The sequence below is a fragment of the Erpetoichthys calabaricus genome, chromosome 4 (genome assembly GCF_900747795.2).
Source record: "Erpetoichthys calabaricus chromosome 4, fErpCal1.3, whole genome shotgun sequence".
NCBI lineage: Eukaryota > Metazoa > Chordata > Cladistia > Polypteriformes > Polypteridae > Erpetoichthys > Erpetoichthys calabaricus.
The window spans coordinates 210,895,199-210,921,632 of record NC_041397.2 but is presented as its reverse complement, the minus strand read 5'-3'; the positions used below and the strand labels follow the sequence as shown (position 1 = coordinate 210,921,632).

At 39.4% G+C, this 26,434-nt stretch overlaps 1 protein-coding gene across 36 annotated transcripts in view; it reads right to left on the bottom strand.

The window, feature by feature from the left end:
- The window catches only part of dlg2 (discs, large homolog 2 (Drosophila)), a 1,641,316-nt gene that overhangs the window by 527,546 nt on the left and 1,087,336 nt on the right, over window positions 1-26,434 (bottom strand). The window contains exon 1 of one of the 36 annotated variants that reach the window (XM_051926969.1): window positions 14,342-14,785. The exons of the other annotated variants lie outside the window; for them this stretch is intronic. Within the exon in view, the coding sequence (XP_051782929.1) occupies window positions 14,342-14,647 (306 nt within the window). The 5' untranslated portion in view covers window positions 14,648-14,785. Of the gene's footprint in view, window positions 1-14,341; window positions 14,786-26,434 lie in introns of those variants that run through there. 36 annotated transcript variants of the gene reach the window in all.

The following is a 26,434-nucleotide window of genomic DNA, read 5'->3' as shown; positions in this document are numbered from 1 at the left end:
TGATGAGCGATATAAAGTAATGCAATGTCACTTTGATTTTCCCAGGCTAGTCCACAAAGCTGCAATCATCACAAAAGATCAAACTTGCTGGCGAAAGCTTGCAGCCGATTTGGGCCAAATGTCACGGGAGGATCTAAGTCTAAGTGGAAGTCCAGTGACATAAGTGAAAGTTTGACATAACATATTTAAAGTTTCCCACCGATTGTGTCAGAGAAAATTGGGGATTATGGAATGAATACTTGGATATTTGTGTTTTTCACAGTTATAACATAAAGAATGCAGAGGCTTTAATGAAATTCATTTAGAAAGGAACGTACAACCCAATAAGGGCCTTTGTTATGAAATGGTATTTGCTGTACAGTGGCCATTTTACTAATAAGATGCCATTCAGTCGAGCAAGCTTAAATGTTTAACCATAAACTGTACCGATATAACACCCAGGGACCATTTCACTTGCACAGCCTGGTAGTTTGTTTGAAATTTTCAAGGTCCTTGGTGTAAAGAATTGTTTCTTCGTTTTTGCCTTCAATATGCTTCCCCTTATGGAGGGTAAACAGGTGCCATGGTTAGCACTATTTATTTGCAGCTCCAGTGTTCTGCGTTCAAATCTTAGATTGTTTCCTGTCTGTACTGATTTTGCACATTATCCATAATTATGTGTGTGTTTTTTCTCTGTGTAGTCAACTTTTCATTCTTTATCCCAAAGACGTATTATGTCATGTTAGTTGGCTCTAAGGTGTCTCAGTATAAGTGACTGTTGGTGTGCTCATTATGGGCCCCATCCATGGATTAGCTACTCCCTTGATGTGTTTGTTGTCATCCCGTACCCTAAATTCAATTGAGAAAATTCAACATTAGATAAGCGGCTGGACCCCAGATATTATTAATTGCTGAGTGAAATAGAATAGATTGACACCCAGTGACAAATACCTAGTTTTTTTCCTCCACGACAACACTGCAAATGGTTAAAAACAAAAAGTTCAGTTTTTTATTATATATAATCAAAAAGTGGGCAACACTCATAATACAGCTGGTTCTTTTAAGACAAAAATGGGAACAGTAATGTCTAATCAATTCTGCCATGTTTCACATCCTTTTGTTTTGTGCAAATGATTTTTTCATGCAGAGCTAAACTGATGAAACCCACTTCTTCATCATCATTTCACAGAAGCAGGTTGTACAGAGAAAAAAACAGTTTCGCATTAAAAGAGTGCTTGTCCTAAAAAACCTGGGAAAATTTTAATTGCCGACCGTTCTTCTTTCTAAAATGTCATGTGCTTTAACTTACTTAAAACTTTTTTCCATGACACCTCTTCAGACATGATTTATTACTGATGCTTTCTTATCTAGGCTACCTTTTCCCTAAATTTTTTTCTGTAGCGAAACAGCCTTTACTTGTCATTCCAACATACATTCCCAAGGGAGAGTTTTTAAAATAAAGAACCCATAACGTGAACAAAAACCCATCTGGGCATAGACCATATACAGTAGCTAGCCCTGTTAATGATTCTCTTCTCTAGTTTAAACTGTTTGCCTTCTGCTTAACATTTTTGGGGCTTTAAGTGCAAGAGAATCTAGTTCTAAACATCTCTAGGAATACTACTATAACTGATAGGGTGGGATTGACTATCTGATACTCAGCACATTGCACAAATGAAGTAAAGCTAAGACTATGAATTGTGTTTCTTATCTTCATTTCAAAAGTTCCCCTTCTGATCACCATTTGCTAAGCCTGCAAATTATTAAATAATTTAGACCTCTTATTCCCCACAACTTGCCGTCACATGCAAACACAGTTTCAAGTCGTGATGTGATTGTAGTATACTGTAAAGCATGAATTGTAATGGAATCCATCAATCCTTTTTATTCACTTTTCCAGTTCAGATTGCGGGGACAGCAGTCTAAACAAAGGTGCACAGACATTCCTTTTTCCCCGCGACATCTTCCGGGGGGGATAATAAGGCATTCCTAAACCAGATGGGAGATATAATCTCTCTAGCATGTCCTACAATAGGTCTGCCCTGAGGTCTCCTCCTGGTTGGACATGCCAGAAAAAACTCCACAGTGATGCTCATAGGAGACATCCTAATCAGATGCCCAAACTGCCTTAACTGGCTTCTTTCGATGTGCTGGAGCAGCATCTCTACTTTGAGCTTCTTCCAAATCTCTAGGACCAAAATTCAGCACAAAAAGGTTTATATCCAGAACGATACATTTTATACAATAAATAGACTGTGCAGTTAAGCTCTCTTTTAGTAGCACTTTTCATGGTCTGTATTTCAAGTATAGAAACTACATTGACCTCTGTAATTATGAGAGTATTTTATTGATACATACTGTCCATTAAGTACATATTAGGGATTGTTCTTATAATGTACTTTTTTCTTTGACGATACAAAATTCTATGATTGGCTGATTCCTTGTCGAGTAAAAAATTAGTACCTGACACAGACTTTTTTATATATAAACGTACAAGCCTTCAAATAAACATACAAGTCCGGGACAGTATTAAAATGCAATAAGTCAAACACATTTACGCATTTCAGTGACACTGATTGCAATTATAGTGTATCATAGTGCAGTTTTAAGACATTAAGTTTCTATACGTATATTATTTTTGTAGGTTTAAATCCTTCCTGTTATTATTTCAATTATGTCACTTTGTTGTCATTTTCTGCAAGGTCCCTTGTTAGGGCACTGCTATTTTGTGAGCAGATTGACAGACATCCACCATATTGTTTTTAGAAATGACACTGTTGTTAGTCATTTCATACATGACCAAAGTCAGGCATCAGTCAGTCATTTTCCAACTCGCTATATCCTAACACAGGGTCACAGGATTCTGCTGGAGCCAATCCCAGCCAACACAGGGCGCAAGGCAGGAACAAACCCTGGGCAGGGCGCCAGTCCACCGCAGGGCACACACACCCACACTAGGGACAATTTAGAATCGCCAATGCACCTAACCTGCATATCTTTGGACTGTGGGAGGAGACCGGAGTACCCGGAGGAAACCCCCGCATACACGGGGAGAACATGCAAACTACATGCAGGGAGGACCCGGGAAGCAAACCCAGGTCTCCTTACTGCGAGGCAGCAGCGCTACCACTGCACCACCTTGACGCCCATGACCAAAGTGCTTTGTGATTTACTTTGAAATTGCATTTCTTCCTGTTCTGTACTTTAGACATTGTTTGTCTGACCAAAAGTTGACTTATATATTTGTCAAAGGGAGAACATGAGTGGTTTTCTTTTTCTCTTAGATAAAAAACATGTACCGTATATATTCATGAAAAAGCTGGACTTGAAACCCGAAAAATCGATCATAAAATCAGACACCGACTTATGCACCCATTCAAAAATGCGACACTTACATTTTATTCTTTACATCTTCTTGCCTCCTCCAATCTCACACCAGTTTCTCAGACATATAAAATTTTGTTGCAGCAGTTACCAATTTCTTTCGCCACTTCAACGACTTTTAATTTAAAACCAGCTTTATATTTTCTTCTGATCAAATGCTCTATCGTAGATGAGGGATGCTCTTATGATAAAGGTGTATGAGGGTGTGAGATACAAAAAACACAAAACAGTGCAAACGTCGCTTCAGAATAGGACGGGTATTATCGTGTGGCTACGTAGGCACAATACAAAGAAAAAAAAGGCAGTGTGCTCCGTGGTTACTCCCTCATATAGACGTTAGCATATCATAATCTCTTGGATCAATAGAGTGAGTTTTCCGCATTCGACTTATATGACCGATATTATAAAATACCAGAAATTATACGGTAAAATCAAGCCCCAACTTATCCGTGGGAGAACTTATCCATGAGTATATATGGTAAATAATAAATGTAAAAAACCAATAGCTAAAGGGGCAATAGGCACTGTTACAGGATATTGTTGATGTCTGTCTACAGGACATACTATAGATATTTACTTGTCTTGCAAAAGCGTAGATTAAAAAAATTAAAAGATTAAACTGCTTTGCATCTCAACAAAATACAAGATTGTGATAACAGAACTGCCTGCTTCCTTGAAAATGTTTGTATTTACCAGGTTTGAAAATTTCTGCGGTGGCCTGGCGCCCAGCCTGGGGTTTGTCTCCTGCCTTGCGCCCTGTGTTGGCTGGGATTGGCTCCAGCAGACCCCCATAACCCTGTAGTTAGGATATAGTGGGTTGGATAATGGATGGAAGGATGGTTTGAAAATTAACATTGTAGTAAGGACATTGGTTTCTAAACAGCATACAGTGATATATGTACTTCCTGACGACAATACTCTTTTTTTTAACAAATGAAAATGTGTTTATACAATACAATACAGTTTATTTTTGTATAGCCCAAAATCACACAATGAGTGCCGCAATGGGCTTTAACAGGCCCTGCCTCTTAACAGCCCCCCATCTTTGACTCTCTAAGAAGACAAGTAAAAACTCCCAAAAAAAAAACCTTGTAGGAAAAAATGGAAGAAACGTTGGGAAAGGCAGTTCAAAGAGAGACCCCTTTCCAGGTAGGTTGGGCGTGCAGTGGGTGTCAAAAGAATGCTATTGATAACATAAGGAAATTGGTATGTGCCATTGTTTAACCAATCATCATGTTGATCTAGGAAGAGACTGAAGAAATACTTCTGGGCAGTAGGTGGTGTTCGGACGGTGTGAAGAGAGAGAGTGCAAGCAGAAGGGACAGAGAGAGACCAGAGGATGGTATGAGAGGGTAGACAGTGCAGGAGAGAAATGGTCCACCAAGAGCACTGTCAAGATGAGGAGACGTGGCTGACAAGATGCAAGGCACACGGAGGATGACACCTTCCTCCAAGGAGAAAGAGACAGTTTCACCAGAGAGGTGCCGTGTCCAGTGAGAAAGGGAAGACTCACGAGAGGACCATGTGAAGCCGGCAGACAAGGAGTAAGAGTTCTGTTGGAAAACAAGCATTCGGCGAACAGAGTATTTCAGTAGGACAGTTGGGAGGTTAATTGTTCTGGTAACGCCTGCCCAACTTGGACTTCACACCACCAAAGGTTGTATCCTCCATTATTATGTTTTAACAAACTTTTACAATGTAGCTGTGCTCTCTTTTTAAAAGGTTTTTGCTCCTGATATTTTTAGACTCTTATCTACTTTTATCTTCTTGGTATATTTTATATTGTCTTGTGCAATATATGTTACTGTTGTTTCTCTTGAAATTGCTGACGTGTCTTTAATTGTGTGTTTACTCACATCCAAATTTAAAGAAACCTGTGTGCTATTATCTTTAAATTTCAAGATTTCTCAGACTCTTAATAAAACTGGGTGGTATAGTCGGATATTTTAATTATGTTTGGGTACCTAGAAGTGTGACCAGACACCTGTCACAGGTTTTAATGAAGCTTTATCCTTATTACTCCTCATCTTTCCGACTTTGGTCTGTTTACTATCAATGTCTTTTTAAACTTCCCTGTCCATTTATTTAATGTATTATTTTTGCCTCTTTCATTTTTTTGGCTTTAATCCTACCATAAGCCATAATAACAGCACCAATGCTGATTCACATACCTGCAAAGAAGTTTTTTCTACATATACTTTACTAGCGTAAGATCTCACAAAAGTGAAAAATATCTTGGCAAGAATAAACACAAGGTGGAAAACATACCTGAACAACACTCCAGTGTATCCTTATATACACACCCACACTCATTCACCTTGAGCAAATTCTCAATTTTCAATTTCCAAGTTAGAGTTTCTAGCAAGATGGCTTGGGACTGTGGAAGGAAATTAGAAAGCCACAGAAAGTGTTTGGATAAAGCACCCTATATGGGAATCACGCAGAGGTTAATGGCTGCTAAGAACACCAGCAGGCCTTGTGATGTAGTGATGAAGGCTTTGGACTTTAAACACTGAGGTTGTGGATTCAGATCCCATTTCTGACACTGTGTGACCATGAGCAAATTACTTCACCTACCTGAGCTCCACTTACACAAACAAAAGAAATACAATCAATTGTATCTCAAATATTGCAAGTTGCTTTGAATAAATGTGTCAGTCAAGTAATATCAGATAATAGGTGCTAAGAGACAGTAATACACGCAACCCTATGCGCTTCCATTTTTAAGTATAAAGGCCAAAAGAACTTATAATAACAAGGCAGACACCCTGAGCATTCTTATATAATTTTTACCACTTGACAGGTTCACTTTCTTGCAATAAAATAAGAAGACTGGAGCTGTGAGATACATTCAAGAGAAGTTTATTCCACTGACAAAAATGTGAAGGAACAAAACCATCTGACAGTTTAATACTAAAACCCATCCACTTCCCTTCAAAAATGTCTAAGGGATAAGCAATGTAGCACATAATCAAATGTGGACTATTCCCAAACAGTACAACCAAGTTTTATGAACAACAGCAACATTTATTTATATAGCATGTTTTCATACAAATTATGTAGCTCAAAGTGTTTTACAAGATGAAGAAAGAAAAAAAGAAGAAAATATAAAAATTTGGCAATGTTAATTAACAAGGAATAAAGTAAGGTCCTGTGGCCGGGGAGGACAGAAAAAACAAAGAAAAACTCCAAATGGCTGGAGAAAAAAACAAAATCTGCAGGGGTTCCAAGGCCAAGTAAATTTGAGTGACCTGATTATTGTTACATATTTTTTTAATGCACCCTCTGTGAAATTATTTGGTATAATGACTTTTTTATGTTAATAGATTCTTTCGTTGTTGTCTTTACCTTGAATGATAACTTGAATGATACTTTTTCTTAATTCTAGATATTTTGTTCTGTTGGAGGTATTATCTGTTTGTGCTTTTAAATTTTGTTTTTTGCTCTTGAAAGAGGATTACTTGAATTAAGGACAGCTATCTCCTGGCTCAGTTTCTTGTACAGTCTCGCTCTTGTTGGCAAGATGCACCACATGTGGGATTCATGAACTGCACTGTGACTGAGAACTCAGTTAAGATGACAACAGTCCAGTTTAGGATACTATACAGAAAACTTTTTAGGAGAACTGTGATATAGCATATAGCAATCACAGAACATAAGGTTAAGAAGACAAAAGAACATTATGTGCAAATTTTCTGGAACTTGCCTCACTAATGCTACTGTTTTTACCTTTTTTCCTCTTGATATTGTTGTTAACTGCCTTTAGTCTCTTCTTGTGTAGTACCTTCCACAGCAAGAATATTAATAAAATGTGTAACAAAGTAGTCAATTCTAAATAAAATGTAAGAATGAAAATTACAAACATTCTTATCCAAATCACCTAACTCCAAGTGAGGGTTCACAAAGGGCCTTGGTTCAAACGATAGTAAAATAAAACACCTAATCTAGGACAGGGTTGAGGGAGAGGAACCCTATCCCAAATGTTAGGAGTACTCATTCACGCATGACCATTTACAGTTACCAACTAACTTAACCTACATACCTACATGAGAATGTAGCATGAAAATCAGAAAGGTAAAACCAAACTCTAAAACTTCTGGGATTTCAACTCAGGTCTCTAGAGCTTGGAGGCAGTAGTGTTAATTTAATGTCCCACCATGTCTTCTCAATCCCACTTAATAAAATTCAGGGGTTCTGGGGCAGGAGCCCAACCCAGAAGGAAACAGCGGTGGATAGAGCAAAGATCCACATTTGCACTGGGCTAATTTGGAATATCCAGGCAACCTAACCAGCTCGTCTTTGGGAACAAGAAGGAAAACCAGAATACCAGAAGGAAAACCCATACAGATACAGAGAGAAAATCCTCACAGACGATGACTGTGTGTGGAATTCAAAGCCAGGATGTTAAGCCATGAGGTAGCAGTGCTACCCACCTCACCACTATGAAATTAAAATATATTCACAAATATAAAATCTAAGAGATTGATTCACTAACCCCTGGCTAATAAGGTACAGCTAGTGCATTGCAATATGAGCTCGACCTACACATAGCAGACTACATTACCCTGAATCTCCTTCTGTTTTGTGTATTTCTTTTATTTATCGCACATTTCATATTATTTTTAAACCAGAGGGTACAATTAAAGCTTTGGGGCATGTAAAGGATTTTCTTGTTCTGGCAGTCTGACAGCATCGTTCCCCATTAAACAACAATGCCATTTTGACATACAACATACTGTCACCCACTGGGTGATGAGGGTGACGTCACCCTTCTCAGATTACCTCTCCACATCCAAGGCACTAATCAGCAAAATTAGGCACGCCATACTGCTAAACAGAAAAAGGTAGACACAAGCTGCTGTGCTTGCACATCACTGTCTGAAAAGAATGATGCTTATTATTCTAGAGATTGCAGCTAACTGTGATTATTGCTGTGAAAAATGCACAGTAGTTAGCTGAATGTGCTCATAGTTGGGAATATTTACATCAATGCGAGAATATAATAAGCAGTTTTTACATGATATAAGAGACAATCAGATTGGCTTTGTGTTTTCATTTTTTATGAACTATATTTGTACAACATATTTGATAAATAATTGAATTAAGTGCATCAAAAAATAAACAGACAAATAATTATTTGGGCAAGATAATTTAACCGCTTTCTAAACATCTTTATGATTAATAAATTCTCCATCTGTCTTAAACATTACTCGTTTCTAGTATGATATTAAGGTCTCCACATATGATTTCCTACTTTGAATTTTTTTTTTTGCTCTTGCATGACTTGCTAGCAGCTGCAGGCTTTCATTCCAGCCAATCAGAAAAGCATAATCTAGAGTATACCTTACGTGAACCCTAAGTTGGCTTGGATCCCTTGCTTAGTGTGAGTTTTTTTAGTCGTCTAACAAATATTTGCGTAGGCTTGTCATGTTATTGAGAGTACTGGCTCGTTTTAAAAAAGAAGTGGACTGAGTCAAAGACCTTTATAAAGCAATGAATATTTGATGAAGAGACAATGATTAAGCATTAATTAGTTCTTTGCAAAGGTGTCCAGTCAGCTGAATGACCTGTCTAGTTTACCAATAAATAATCCTCCTGAAAATCAAATACAGCATAATTATCTTCAATTCCTGAAAAACCTCAGGCTGATATTTTGGTGAAAGAAAGACAAATTTCATCCTATCAACTTTTAGATGTGTAGCATGGTGTTGCAGTGGTTAGTAAAGCTGCCTCGCAGAGCCAGTGTCTCCGCATTCAAACTTGCACCCAATCGATGATCGTTGTTTGTGTGGGGTTTGTCTGCTGTCTCTGTGTCTGTATGGGTTTTCCTCTTAGTTCTCCAATATACCTAGTCCTCCTGAATATGTGCTTGTTAGGGTGATTGGAGATTCCAAATTGGCCCTGCACAAATGTTGGAATGTACTGTATGTGAATGCTTTGGGAAAACTGGGCCTTCTGTTCAGGATTGGCTTCTGATGTTGTCAGATTGGTTCCACCTTCAACAACTATAATAGGTGTGGTGTGTGGCCGGCTAAATATTCCGGCCCTCACCCCCAGGCCGCCAGGTGGAGCTCTCCCAACAGCGTGGACGTTCCCCGAATTCCAGCAGGGCCTCACGGACTTTGTAGTTTATATGCACAGCCCTGCTGGATACCATGGGGACCACCAGGAGTTGCTGTGGGGAGGCTGCTGGACTCTTACTTGCCCTATAACCCGGAGGTGCGTCATGATCACATGACAAGAGACAACGACGTGCTTCTGGGTTGAAGAAAGGAGCTTTTTATCCGACCCGGAAGTGTTCATGACCACATGGACAGAAGGGAGAAACCCTTGCGGGTTAGGGACTATATAAAGGACTCTATAAAACCAGTATGCTGAGCTGAGCTGGGAGGAAGGGTGGCGAAGTATCTGGGAGTGTGGAGGATTGATTATTGATTATAGTGTGTTTATTGATTAGTTTATGAGTATTGTGGAGTGGAGGGTGCTTTGTGCACTGTATTGTCTAAATAAAAGTAATATTTGGACTTTTACCTGGTGTCTGGAGTCGAGTCAAAGGGTTCAGGAGGACGATAAGGGCCTCAATCTGCGACATAGGTAAACAATTAGAAGAATTAAGCAAGAGCATCCATCTCAGGTATTATCACTTGAAATTGTCTTGACACTTCCAAGTCCGATTGAGAATTTGTTTCTTTTTTATTTTCTTGTTTTATTCTTTACTTTCTTTACAATGGGGGGTGAATCATCCACTCATACAAACAGATAAGCAGAGACAAGCATAGGGATAATAAAATATTTCTAGAAGTCTCATAAAGTCATAGAAGGCACGATTTGGTTTTTATACCCATCTTCTTCAATCTATCTGCCCTGAAATACTTTTTCCAAACTCCAAGTCTCTTGAAGGGGACATTTCATTTCAAATCTAGGAGTGGGAGTCATTGGGGTCCTACCAAATGTGTTGAAAGCCATAATATGCTGCTGCCCTTAACAAGCCTTCACTGCCACTGTAATCTTCAGACACACTTTAAAGTTTATCACAGGCACTGCACCTGCCACTCCTTATAGCTCAGGGGGGACTTTTGGGGTGTTACTCCTATTCTAACTGAAGTATATTCTGTAACAGAGATGCTGAATCCCTGACCACATAACATCCTACTGAGTGAACCCTGTAGTCGATGTTCTAATGAATTTTTAATGCAAGTTTCACAGACGAAGAGCTGTAGCAATAGCTTGCTTTCCTCTTAAGGTTTTGGTCTCTGGTGAAACCAAAACATAAGACCTTAGAGCAAAAACTCTCTCATGTTATTAATTCAGACTTAGGAATACTCTGCCCACTATAACCACCCCAGCTTTATGTCTCATTTTATGCTGTTACAAATACTCATGCCTATGGATTACTGCTAGAAGAAGTCAAAGGTGGGATCTACGGCTGTTACTTTGGTCCCCTAACAATTACTGTTTTTGGCAATCATAGGTGGCAATGTAGATGACGAGGTGTGTGAATAGGACTGAGGTGATATACAGTATATCTGGGTAGCAGCATGATATGGTATGTTGGGGGAGCATTGGTACTCTGCTGCCATCAGTTTGGTAAAGTGATTCTAGGATGGCTGGCAGCCACAGAATATTTTAAATTTAAAGACACATACCTGTCATGTTATATTAAAAATTCCAATATGATCTTTAAACAGATTTTTCACGTTGGTCTAAACTTTGCATTTTAAATAAATACAGCACACATACATACATGAGTCACTGCTGTAGTCAAGTCATGTCATTTTCTAACCCGCTTAATTCGGACCAGAGTCATAGGAGGGGGCTGCAGCCTATCCCAGCTAGCACAGAGCACAAGGCAGGAATAAACCCTGGACAGGGCAGCGGCCTATTGCAGGTTGAACACACACACACACCCGCACACCAAATGCATACCATGGCCAATTTAGCATCACAATTTCAGCTAACCTGCATTTCCTTGGGATAGCTGGAGGAAACTATAGAATGCAGAGGGGGAGAACATGCAAACTCCATGGAGGAGGACCTGAGACATGAACTCTGTTCTCTAGCATTACAACTGTGCCACCATACCGCCTGTAGGTGTGGGTCTGACAACCTTTCTGGGTTGCAAATGGATACTTTCACAGTGACTTTTACAGTCTGTATACTCTGACTGTTAACTTATGTAGCAGTGGATTTAGCTCTGGCACATATACTGATTGGTTTTGCATCCTAGAAAGTATATGAACACTCAACAAATATTTTGTTTGATTTTTGTAATCATGTTCACATATGTAACACGAATGACCAAAGATATCTGAACTCGTATGTATTTAGGGATTGCCTGTTTGAAATGCTTTCCAGAATGACACAGCATAAGTAGCTCTGGGTGTTGGTTTACACACCCCAGTGGTGTGTGTGATCTCCAGCACTGTACAAACTTGTATGTGTTAATTTTATGGGCAAATCTCTTTTTACATCCAGTGTGTAATATGTTATCCAAAGTAAAAGTAGCAGTGCTTAGTCTTCCACTTTATTTTCAAGAACCGTTCTTTTTCAGATTTGCACTTTCCAACAGAACCACTGTAGAAAAAATGTGTTCTAATAGCAGTAATATGTAAGAGTCTTTGCCTGCAAAAGCAGAATTATGTTTTCATGTTTTCAGAAGATTTATATTGCCAGCACCTTATTTCTTTGGAATTTGATTTGGTGAATGTTATACAAATAAACCATTAGTACAAACATACAGTACAACACAATGACGGCAATAAGTGTCATTCCACCACAGCGACTCAAACAACCTACTTAGCTTAAACACACCAAGATATACTCATTAAATCATTGCACAAAACTCTTAAGGTCAAGTTATTATGTTCATTGTGTGCTGAACTAAGCGTGAGAGGACATACTAGTATACCTCCAGTTTGTAATGAGTCGTACTGACTGGAATATTTCCTTAACATTAACCCTTGACTCTGGAAAAACATTTAAGTGCATTGCAGTGTTAATTTTTTGTCATAGAGCTAGTTAATGCAGGAGAATGCATTCAGCTTTCATATTCAGAGATGGCCAGGTATGACATTACTTTAGATTTTATGTGAGGTGACGTTGCCAGTCTAAACAAATGCATACAGATGTGGAATCGTTTACCTAGGAAGCAAATCTGAGGAGGCATTGGCATGGCAGAATATCTGATATATATAGAACTGTGTATCTTTCAAGATTAAATATTCATGTCAAAATATATGAACCTGTCATTGCTTATGTCTTTAAAGATTATTTCTTTGAAATTTGGGATTGTATCTATGGTTTAAAAGGGCATGATTATAGTTGCTAAAAAATTATAACCAGCCCTCTTGGTTGTGACCTGTGCATATAATATGTGAATTACTGTAGGTGCGTCTGCCTATATGGGTTTAAAGTATTTTGTGAATTGTGAAATTCCCCTTGGGATTAATACAGTATCTATCTATCTATCTATCTATCTATCTATCTATCTATCTATCTATCTATCTATCTATCTATCTATCTATCTATCTATCTATCTATCTATTTCCGAGTAGCAATAACACTTGTAAACATTTTCATTCTTCTGTGAATTTACTTATTAATCTTAATATGGGAAAGGCTTTTCTATCATTTCTAAGGCATGTAAGATGTTAGATGAAGTTCAGAGTTGGTCTAAAATACAGTAGAAAGCAGAAACAAATTTTACATACTGTCACATATAATACATTTGACTTAGTCACCTGTATTAGCAATGTTTCATGTTTTATCTTTTTCTTGCTTTCAACATTACTCCTTAGAATCAGTTTGTTGTCATCTCAGTATTTCATATTCTGGCCTATTCTTTTAAATGAACACAATCTTTCATGTTAGCAATTCCATATGCACTATGGACGACTCATGAAACCTTATATCTGTGATTTTCTCCATAAGGTTTCCTCCCTGGACTATATTCTATTAATAGAGGAACCATTAATCTTACTTCCAGGCTCAGTTGTATAATGCCTTACATAATAGGTACACAACAATGCCAAGTTACAAAGGTATATTGTAATACTACATATATAACAAGACTCATAAATTAAATACAATAGAAAGAAGGGTACTAACCACACACTTCCTCCTTAATATTGGTGGAATTTCTATAGCTTTTTTTCTTTGTGTAGAATTTAGTACTTTTATAACTAACTGGCAGTCATTAAAAACATGAGATGGATTTAAATGCTATAAAGTAAAAATGATATACAACTGTTAAATCTTAAATATAACGGTGCATTTATTTCACTTGGACCATTTCTTTTAACATTACCTGTCAGTTCCTTCGCCTTTAGAAGTTACTTGCAATCTCTATTACTTTTATTTTGCTTTTAGAAGCACTTCTTTAATTATTTATTGTTACAACAGGGCAAAATAGAAAGTAGTACTTTGAAGAGATTTTACACTTCAGTGCTTTAACCACAACAAAGTCTATGTCAAACCTCAGTGCCCAGAGTTACTGTATATTCTTGTAACATACTTTTAATTTTTTCATGGTGAGAAGGGGTTAAAAATAATGTGAATACTCCTCATTGCCAGAAGCTCTTTGCTGAACAAAAATGCTATAAAGAAACATTCCAAAGACATTTATGATTGAAGATAATTATTAAAACATTTGTGTAAAAAGAAATAAAAGAAGAGTGTTTGTCATAGCAAAGGAAAAATACTTACTGAAAGTGCTGCTTCCCACTATTATTTATTACATGTAACTCAAGTCTCTAGAATACGGAAGAAAAATACAAGGTACCTTACTTGTCGTAAATAATCAGAAATGTAGCACTTTTCACATCAAAGTGCTTGTGGCATCAAAGCTGTTGAGCTTTCCACCTGGAAAGAGTCTTAAAAAGTGCAAAAAAATTTATACTAATAATGCTGATCAAGAGCCAGGTCTGACATAGAATCATCATAACGGCAAAACTTGGAGCAAATACAAAATATGCTGTACCTGAAATGAATCATGCCATCCATGCTGACAAGTGCATCCGGCCCACCACTCACAATTAGTCCCTTTTTCTTTGCCCACACTTTGGCCGGGGCTTTTCCAAACACTGTCTGAACGGAGTTTTGTCTTATTGCGTGCCAGAGTGGCCCCTGGAGAGGGGAGCATTTGAGAACCATGATAGTATCCTTGGGGTTCATGCTGCCAGCCACAGGAGCAAAGAGAGTCACTCATTGCTAAGTCAATGCTTCTGCTGGGATGTGTGCCTTCAGATTCCCTGCAGCTTTGCTGCTTGTTAAGATAAGTGGTCATTCTGCTCCTTTCTGCTTTTTTTCCTCCTTTTTTCTCAGAAATATTGAAATGATTAAATTCCTTGTGTTTTTTTAATAATAGAAGTCCTGTGCTGACTGCATCCAATTACTCAGGTAAAAATCCTGCAAGCAGAGACACAACCGTAGGAGCAGGGCTAGCAGCAGCACTGGTGTGAGCGAAACAGCACAGCATTATCTGTTGGCTGGTAGCTCTTTGTCAATAGATGACTCAATTCGCAGAGCAACTTGACAGCATCCCTGCTTCAGGCAGGAGCAATCTACGCTGTGCACAGCTGGGCTTTAAGACTGAGCTCTGAATTGCAAATCATGTTAGGTTAAAAGTACAGCAACTTGTTCCTGGAGTGTGCACGATTCTTGTCACACAATATTCAATTCAATTATCAATTAGTTTCATTTTTTTTCTAAAGCAAACTAGCACACAGCTGAAGCTTGCCAGGTCTGCTTACCATAGTACGTCAAGGATACATCATTTATAATAACATTCCCCTCAGGGCTGAGAGGGTTTCTTTATTTTCTATTAGGCATAGTAACTGCAAGCAAGCTGAGCCGAATAATATTTCACAAGCTGTTCATGGGTTTTAGCATGTCATACTTTAGTAAATATGAAAAAGATTCCTCTTACACAGGAACATAACATGGAAGTAAAATATAAAATATCATGTATATATATACAATGTGCAGAATTATATCAAATTAAGTTTAATTTAATCTTATTATGTACAAATTCACTTATAAGAATAATGCTGGGTAAAAATGTAAACAGAAAAGTAATGCTCTCTCTCTCTCTCAATAGAGATACAATGTGCATATATAGGGTGGGCCATGGAAAAGTAGCCCGCCTCCAATACTGGTGCCATGCTCTTTGGAGGAGGCCGTAGCCACTTCATGACCAGAAAATTCGCGTTTGGTGCATGGTGTCAGGAACACAAATAGTGGGTCCAACTTTCTTCGAATCAACTGTGAATACAGCAGTTTACCTGGACATCTTTGAACAATTTTACAACCAACTAACACCAGAAGAAAAAATGTACTGCTTTTTCCAACAAGATGGCGCAACATGCCACACCTCACATGACTCACTGGCAAAGGTTCATGAACTGTTTACAGAGGAACGAACTGTGAGCAAGGGGTTATGGCCACCACGTTCCCTGGACTCATCCACATGTGATTTTTATCTGTGGGGAAATTTAAAGCAGAAAGTGTACGTCAACACGTATCCTGGATGAACTCAAGGAAAACATCATGAACACTATCCGCAGCATCACAGCCAACACGCTCTGATGTGCCCAAAGGTGCATAGATGTGAAAGTGAATAACTTTCAGCATCTGTTGTAACTTGTGGGTAAGTGAAAAAAAACAATCCACTAGCTCATTCATCTTGTCATACTACTACATACATACTACTTTTTCGTGGCCCACCGTATATATATATATATATATATATATATATATATATACACAGTGGAACCTCGAGATACGATCACCTCTGTATACGAGAAATTCAAAATACGAGGAAAGTATGAGCGAAAAATTCAGATCTAAATACGAGCATTGGCTCACGTAACGAGCCACGAGCCAGGCTGTGGGTATAGCTCGCGGCTTAGCGAGGGGGCGTGGTAGCTGTAGCGAGCCGCAGGGCGATCTGTGGTGTCTGCCTTTCTCACCTAAGTGCACAGGTGGGAAACTGCCCACATCCATGATTTGTCCTGTGGCTGATGGGCTGGGCAGGGTTGCCACCCGTCCTTTAAAATACGGAATCGTCCAGTATTTGAGAATGAAATTGCGCGTCCCGTTTTGAATCAATACGTATGCGTCCCTTATTTTTTTGTATTAAAAGTGGTAACCCTAGCAGCTGCCATGTCTTCCCCGCATATATAGAGAAGCGCGAGCCGGTTAAGGGGGAGAAGAAGTAAAAGAAAAGAGAGGAGAAAGAACGGAGGAGGCAGGAATCCGCAGCAGTAGGAAGTCGGTGCGAGAGAGCGAGCGAGCGAGTACAGGCTCGCGTGTAGCTGAACAGGCGAGCCAAACAGCTGAAGCAGGACGGTGTAGAGAAGGTCAGCTGCATTAAGTGTCTCGCCTGTTGCAGAGCCCGCATGGGAGAAGCAGGTGAGACGCTAACAGAGAAGAAGCACCGGGGATTGTCATCAGTTTTTTGAAGACTGCTTCCTGTTGACGTTTTAACCTCGTGTTAAAGGATTGTTATTCTTATGTACTTTAAACCTCCACTTCACAACTGTTTTAAGGATTAAAGATTTATTGAATGCTCTACTGCACTTTGGACACCTGTTTTGATTCTTTTAATAATCAGTTATATTATTTACCAGTGTTATTTATTAAAGGTAGACTACAGTATATATAATTTATCAGTGTTATTTGTTAGGAAAATTGATTTTTATGTTAATATATTTGGGATGCGGAACGGATTAACTGGATTTCCATTATTTTCAATGGGGACGTTTGTTCTAGATACAAGAAATTCGCTATACAAGCTCAGTGCTGGAACGAATTAAACTCGTATCTAGAGGTTCCACTGTATATATATATATATAGTGATGTCAAAGAGTGTGTACACACGCCCTAACCCCGACACAGACAGGCAGGACACTAATTCTAGTCCACACAGTACATGGCTTATTTACACATTTACACAGTCCAGCACAAATCTTCAACACAGTCCCTTCTTTCAGCCAGTCCACTTCCTCCTGACTCAGCCATTGAGCCATTGAGTGACTAACTCCTTTTATAGGGCACCCGGGAAGGATTCCAGGTGTCCAACGAGCTTCTTCTGGTGCTGCCTAAGATGTCCCTGCAAACATACAGGCACCCCCTGGTGGTGGCCATGGGTCTCAGCAGGTTTGAGCTTCCATATTCATTACCCATGGCCCTGCTAGAAGCAGAGGAGGCTTCCCTCTGTTGGTCTGTGGGAAAAACTTGAAAATATTCTCTCCCCTGGCCCTTTCATAGTCAGGGCGTCCTGTATGTACATGTGTGTGTGTATATATATATATATATATATATATATATATATATATATATATATATATATATATATATATATATATATATATATATATATTAGCAGGAGTACCCGGCCTTGCCTGGGAAACTATAACTGGTGAATTTCCCAAATGAAAGAAACAGAACATAGAAATAGAACAAACAGTTTTCTGATTCACATTTTATTTATTGTAAGTTCATCCACTTTGGATTGTGTCTGCTGTGGCATTTGAGACGCCCTTGAAATAGACTTTTCTCTGGTATCTGAAGTGGACCGTGGAATTGTATGTCTTTTTTTCGGTGGCATGGGTATATTCGCATAAAGCAGGAGAATTATAATGTGTTACATATTTTTACGTACGGAATACACACCACAGTGAGATGAATTTACTTTATTTACACTACGTCGTAAAGCGAACAAATCATAGACATATATAGATAGACGCCGCATTCACTGTTTTGCCCAGTCAACACGATACGTCAGCGCGTCCGCCCTATTGCGAGTGGTAAAAGTGCCATTTAAACTAATACACGTAGATGTGGAAACTGGGTTTTCTGATGAAAAAACAATAACGTTTAAAACAGTATTGTTTACATACAACAGATTTTGGCGAATTGTTTAAATATAATTATTTATATTCATTTATACACCAATAAAGGCAATTATTAAACACTACTACTTCTACTACTACTACTAGAATTAAATAATTCTTCCCATATAAGTAACATTTCGCGGACTGCCTTCTTCCATCTCCGAAACATTTCTAGACTTCGTCCTGTTCTTACGCAACACAGTACTGAAGTATTGATTAATGCCCGAGTCACCTCACGTATAAATTACTGTAATGCTATTCTATCTGGCATCCCACAAAAACTTATTCATCGCTTTCAACTTCTTCAAAATTCTGCTGCCAGGATAATAACCTGCTGTTCTAAATCCACTGAACATATTACACCGATTCTCTCTCAGCTTCACTGGCTCCCTGTTAACTACAGAATACAATACAAAATACTGCTCTTAACATTTAAAGCTCTCCACAACCTCACTGATCTCCTACAGACTGACACCCCTCTGGCTCACTCAGATCCTCATCTGCAGCTCTACTTTCCATACCACAACCAACCAAACTTACTGTTATCTGCTCGAACCAACACCGACTTACTATACTCGGCCGTCCAGCGACATCACTGTAGCATTCGAACATTCTTAGCCAATCATGCAATACTGCGTCCGCATTTGCCACGCTATGTTCTAACTACAGAGTCCCATTGCATGGTTCTAACTTGTATTGAGTCGAGGTATTGACGCAAACACCATACATACAGGGTATTGATGCAAACACCATACATACAGATACTATCAAATTATATATAAGCATATATATATATATAAGCATATATATATATATATATATATATATATATATATATATATATATATATATATATATATATATATATATATATATACAGAGAGAGAGAGAGAGTATTATATATATTGTCATGCATGTGCATCTAAGATCAGCTTGCCAGCTCTGATCAGGTATGTGGTAACGCCCAGGGATGGGAAGGGACACTGTTACTAATTTTCTTGTCACTTCTCTCCAAAGAAGACAGCCTAGGAGGGCAACTGACCACACACGTATTGCTCCAAAAGGTCGTGTCCCTTCTGGTTCGGAGAATATAAACATGGCCGCCCCCTAGAAAAAGGCATCTCACTTGTGATTGGAGCCTTTGACAGGGTGGAGCTCCCTAGTCAGGCTTAATGAAATAGAACCAGACTGGCTATACCTTTGTTCTTTGTTACTGTGTACCTGAGCGCCTGTTTATTTCCTTAAAATTTGTCATTTTTTTGTTGCCTCACAATTAAACAGGGTGACTAGGTAGGCACCCCAACTATTTTTGGACACTGCAAGTAATTCTGTTCCACAATATATCATGCACCCATGTACAGCTCCATTTGGATCAGCCATTTTGGTCACAAAGTGTACAGGTTATTGCAATTGAAGCTCTGTGGGTCTGGTGTGTGTAACTGGTAACAAAACGTTAACTGCCGATATGGATCAGCACAAAGCAATCTTCAAGTTTTAGCAGTTACACACTGAGTCAGTGTAAGGGAAGGCAGTGTGGGCTGAATGAATAAATGCAGCACCAATCAAAATAAATCTTAAAGAGCCTGTCATGAATCAGAATAAGATATAATAGTAATTTATTACTATTTACGAGTGGTTTCTATCTTCTTGATGGAAGAAAAAATGGACAAAAAAATGTTTTTCTTTTTAACTTATTGCTAGTTTATGGCCATTTGTTGGTTGCAGCAGCAGTACAGGAAGCCAGATAGCCAAGAGACTGCTACCTCTGCACTCCTACCACCACTTTTCTCTCTGCTTCTATGCAGAGTGTACATTATATGGCTGGTAGTGCTGCAGCAAGTATGTGATAAACAAACATACAGCCTTTAACTGCTTTGGCCGTAAGTACGAATAGCCTCAACTCAGTCGCTGTAAACTGGCACGGCTGTGTGTATGCGTATATGTGGGGAATATATTTATATACGTATCTACTGTATAGGTCTGATTGCAATCTGATTATTTCTGGGGTTATCTGCCAGCTATTGCTTGTAGTTGGTTGGCCAATCTGCAAACATCCACCATGCCCAAATAATGCAATCAGACCTATAGATGTAATATTCCAATCTTCACCCTGTCAAGCAAGCGAACCAGCCACTGTGGTGCAATGTCTGAGGTAGATGTTTGAGGTTTGATCCCCACAGGGGGAAGAAGGGTGCATACACCTTAGGGCGGAACATATGTCGTGTACTCTTTGTATTATTTGACAGGTCCTATACGGCATATTTATATATATTGTAAGATGCTTGAGGGCGCTGTTACCCCGTTAAACCCAACAGACAAACACTTGACATAGGGTAAAACCACCAAGAAGATCTTTAATGATTTTTTCTTCTTCAAACAGTGCAAAAAAGTACCTCTGCCACCATATACAGGCAAAACACCAATAATCAGCGCACAAATCTCTTCTCCAGTCCTCCCACCAAGCTCTGTCCTACTACATCCCAACTCTGACTCGCTTGTCAAGTCTCCACCAGTCCTTTAAGTAGTCTTTGACCTGGAAGTGCTTCTGTCCTTCCAGCCACATGACTTGTCTAACACTTCCGGGTCAGATGGAGACTTGTGGATTTCTTCAGCCCGGAAGTACTTCTGTGGTTCCGTCCCTGTAACTCGGGAGTACTTCTGGGCTATACAGAAAGTACAGATTCTTGTGCCCACCTGCAGAGTCTCCTGGTGACACCCAGCAAGGCTGTGAAGCCGAACTTCAACTTCCATGGTGCCCTGCGGGAATCTGGAGGGCGGCTATGCTGCAGGGACATCTCCATCTGCCGTTCTGGGGGAGGCAGTGTCCCTCTGTACCAGCTTTCCCCCATCTTACTCCTTTCTGGGCATCCCGGCCAGGTTGAGCAGCTGGCCGGCCACCACAATATATATATATATATCTATATATATATATATATATATACATATATATATATATATATATATATATATATATATATATATATATATATATAAAACACGTTCTCAAACTGGCTTCATTCAATTAAGAATTCTCTGGACCAAAATTTATCACCAGCAGCCCATACAATTCCATACTTAATCTGAATGTTACAGAGGATGTGGGAGAAAAGCTGAAATACCTAAAGAAAAACCCGGCACACAGGGAAAAAAACATGGAAAGTCCTACAAAAAACATCTGGGAACAAGATTGAAGCCAATATGGTAGCACTTCCACCAGCCACACTACTGTTCTGCCCCAAATAAAATTAAAATTTAGACTTAAAAGCATCTTCAATGTGTATCCATCCATCCATTTTCCAACCCGCTGAATCCGAACACAGGGTCACGGGGGTCTGCTGGAGCCAATCCCAGCCAACACAGGGCACAAGGCAGGAAACAATCCTGGGCAGGGTGCCAACCCACCGCAGTCAATGTGTATGCATCTATAAATTATATATATATATATATATATATATATATATATATATATATATATATATATATATGCTGCTGGACTATGTGAATTTCCCCCCTTGGGATTAATAAAGTATCTATCTATCTATCTATCTATCTATCTATCTATCTATCTATCTATCTATCTATCTATCTATCTATCTATCTATCTATCTATCTATCTATCTATCTATCTATTACACGACAGCCTTTTGGTGTCATTTGCAAATTTTGCTCAATATAGGCCTATCTAAATTTATATTAATAATATAAATGAGAAACATGTAGAGTTACCTTAACAAGGCTGGACTCTAAGCATAATCAAAAACAGAATTAAAGAGTGCCCTACAAAGAGACCCATCTAGTGGTTTTACATAAGGATTAAGAAAAAAGCTCTCAACTCACCAGCTGCAGGTCACTCTTTTAAACATGAAATGCTGCTACATCACGCACCAGCATGAGTGACAAGCAGTGCAGAGTGCCTAAGTGTGCACACTCTAAGAGTATACAAATATGTCTTTTATCAGGCGCAATTCCAACAATCATTGTGGGAAAACTAACCAAATGCTGGAAGAGCAGACAAGAGCCAGCGGTGCACAGTATTCAATGAAAATAAATTAAAAATTAGATCTATAAAAATAAATGAAACACATAGCTAATGCCACCTGCTGTCAAACCTCTTCAGTCTACATCTACATTAATTGACATTGAACATTTACTCCATGTAATCATACATTTTAAGATTAAATACAAAACCATATTGTCAAATCAGACGTGAAACATTTGAAGTAAACTGGCTCCTAAAACTTTTTCAAGGACAGAAATAATAAGGGATGGTAAAAGATAATGGCAGTATATGATAGTATTGCAAAAAACTGAAAAGAAGGGATATGAAGCCTGTAACCTTAGAAATAAAACACAGGAATATAATCAATCTATCATTTATTCACTCACATTTCCAAACTTGTAAATTCTAGCATAAGGTTTTAGGTAGCCCTGTCCTGTCAGGTACTAACCAACTGGACAACAGCTTATTATGGGTAACAATCACACACACTCACCTATACTCATTTACTCACACTGGGCCAGTTCAGAACTGGACATTAATAAAAACCTGAACTTTAGCATGTGAAAGGAAATTAGAGTATCAAACTTTGAAGGAATGCAAGAGAGAAAGGAGGCAAAGCGGCAGGGGAGGAGATGGAGCAGGTGAAAACCTGTTTAAGAGCTGAACACACACATCAGGTAGGTAAATGACAATATGTGTTACTGTGTGGGAAAAAATGGACAAGACATAATATAACTTGCATATGAGCAGGGTGTGCGAAAATGAGCTACTACCTGGGGGCAAACACGAAGTGCTTCACCAGGATGCTATAAGGCAAATAATTCATGACAAGATGTTTGGGATGTCTAGACCGGAAGGTTATTATAGAGGACCAGGAGACAGTTAGGAGAATTCCATCAAACTGCCAAAAGGAAGGAAATGGGATGAGTACAGTACTATGTCCTATTATAGGTAATAGTCACAGCTAGTACAACTAGCTATACCATCCATCCATTATCCAACCCGTTATATCCTAACTACAGGGTCACGGGGGTCTGCTGAAGCCAATTCCAGTCACCGCAGGGCGCACACACACAAACACCAAGCACACACTTGGAACAATTTAGAATCACCAATGCACCTAACCTGCATGTCTTTGGACTGTGGGAGGAAACTGGAGTACCCAGAGGAAAGCCACGCAGACACAGGGAGAACAAGCAAACTCCATGCAGGGAGGACTCGGGAAGCAAACTCATGTCTCTTAACTGCGAGGCAGCAGCGCTATCCACTGTGCCACCGTGCCGCCCCAACTAAGAGTAACTGACCCTTAAATATGTATTAAATTTAAGGAATGGAGAAAAACCTAAAAGTTCCAAGGTTGGACTCTGGGAGAAAGGTACAGGACTTTCTGGTTTTATTCCTGATACTGAAAGTGCTTTCAGGGATTGCCCTAGAAGCAAACTCAGAACAGAATCAACCACCAGAAAGTTGCTTAGAGTCAATACCTGAGTTGAGCAAAGACAAGCTCCCTATTGTAAAGGACTTCCATGCAACCCCCCCAGAAGTGCTTTCAACGGGCAATCGCCCTGGCACCGGAAGTACTCCCAGATCTGTAATAAGAGGGACCACACTCCCTTATCCAGGCGAGTTGGAGCTGGGAGGTACTGGAGCAACGCTTGAGTGGAGGAGGGTAGTGTGGTAGTATTGTGGAGAGGAAGACCTATGTTTGTGTTTATGTCCATTATTTGAACCTGGGACTGTGCAAGTGTGTTCATGTTGGGGTTTGGGGCTCACTGACACCCTGGTCAAAGAAAGCATCTCTGTCGCCAAAGTGAAACCGTCGATAAAAGAGAAACTCACTTAGCCGATGATAGACAGAATATAGTATATTTTTGATAAACTTTGACATTCAGTAATCCAAGTTAGATTTTTACGCAAAGGTGCCCTCATCAAACATGCAAAAATCCACACAGACACAATAAGAAGGCAAAAACTCCATACAGACAGTAAACCAAAAGTCAAAGCCATGAGGCAGTAATGCTCCTAATTTCCTAAGGCACCATCAAAGAATGCATTTAATATTCTACCAAGTTGTAAAGATGAAAGGGCGGCACGTGGCGCAGTGGTAGCGCTGCTGCCTCGCAGTTAGGAGACCTGGGTTTGCTTCCCGGGTCCTCACTGCATGGAGTTTGCATGTTCTCCCCGTGTCTGCGTGGGTTTCCTCCGGGCGCTCCAGTTTCCTCCCACAGTCCAAAGACATGCAGGTTAGGTGGATTGGCGATTCTAAATTGGCCCTAGTGTGTGTTTGGTGTGTGGGTGTGTTTGTGTGTGTCCTGCGGTGGGTTGGCACCCTGCCTGGGATTGGTTCCTGACTTGTGCCCTGTGTTGGCTGTGGGCAGCACGGTGGCGCAGTGGGTAGCGCTGCTGCTTCACAGTTGGGAGACCTGGGGACCTGGGTTCGCTTCCCGGGTCCTCACTGCATGGAGTTTGCATGTTCTCCCTATGTCTGCGTGGGTTTCCTCCGGGAGCTCCGGTTTCCTCCCACAATCCAAAGACATGCAGGTTAGGTGGATTGGCGATTCTAAATTGGCCCTAGAGTGTGCTTGGTGTGTAGGTGGGTGTGTTTGTGTGTGTCCTGCGGTGGGTTGGCACCCTGCCTGGGATTGGTTCCTGCCTTGTGCCCTGTGTTGGCTGGGAGTGGCTCCAGCAGACCCCCGTGACCCTGTGTTCGGATTCAGCGGGTTGGAAAATGGATGGATGGATGAATGTAAAGATGAATTGAACTGGACAGGCTTACTAAAGCCTGCTTAAAGATGGAAAATGAAATGCTGTTGGCTTTACTTCAGCTCTTTTAGGAGTATTCTGACTCTGCTTCAGAAAACACATTGACATGACAAGTTTTTTTTAAAAATTCGACAATGGAGAACATTCAGTCAGAATCTAATGGTTCAGCAGTCGCCCACTTTCTCAGGCCTCCAGTTAGGTGAATCACCATTTACACAGCATACTTAGACTGAGTAGGCTTGAATTGTAAAAGGTAAAAGACATCAATCTCGGTTAAAGTCGAATGAGTGCTGTAGATTGCTACCATTTTTTGTGGTTATACAGTAATTGGTTGTCAATTTTTCATGACCACAGCAAATCCCTTTGTAACCCCACAAAGACGTTCAGTCAGATGATGGGGTTTGAAAATATAAGTGCCACTGCAAGACAAGAACAGTTTAAAGCAAGATGTTTTGTTTAGAAAGTTATTTTGGCAGATATCATTATAACATCCTATGTAGTGGGAAAGATGGCACCAGACTACATGCTGGTTGTCTTGTAGTTCAAGATCGATCGGGAACAGACTTGAGAGGTGTTAGACAGGGAGACACAGCACTAGGGTGTTGTACTGTGTTAGCCATTATGGATGTAATGAGAAGTCAAGAAAAATGACACATTTTATTGGATAACTAAAAAGATTACAATATGCAAGCTTTCGAGGCAACTCAGGCCCCTACTTCAGGCAAGATGGAAGGGCCCGAGTTGCCTTGAAAGCTTGCATACTGTAATCTTTTTAGGTAGCCTAAAAGGTATGATTTTGATTGACATCCTATTACAGGGAGACAAAGACACAAAAAGATGGTATTGCAAAAACAAAAGTGTGTTTTACTTACAGATGCAAGTAAAAACAGTATCAAGCGGAAATTAATATAGTCTTCACTAGCTGTGACGCAAAAGCACAAAAAACAGAAAAGCAATGTCCCAAATAAAAAAAGTGAAACTGAATAATATGTATAAAGTATTACAAGTCTCTAAATGTAAAAGAATCAAAATCAATAAAAGTATATACACAAAAAAATGGTAGTCTTCCTAAATAAAAAAATCCAGTCTGGAATATTCTACACAAAAACAAAGTCCTTCCAATGATCCCAAAAAATATATATAAACGGAAAAAAAATCAGTGTATATACAAAAAAGACAAAAAGTGCACCACAACCCTTCACCAAAACTATACCACAACTAGGAGATGTTTATATCTCTGAATACAAAAGAAAATACATATAAAACAAGGCACAAGCTACAATGCTTGATGTACTATTCAGATTAGCTACAACAAATGCACTGAGTCAAAAGACAACCCCTGTAGGCAGGAAGTGTCTTTTATACTGGGCAACAAAATTTCTAACCAATCCTGCATCACTCCACTCCATTTATC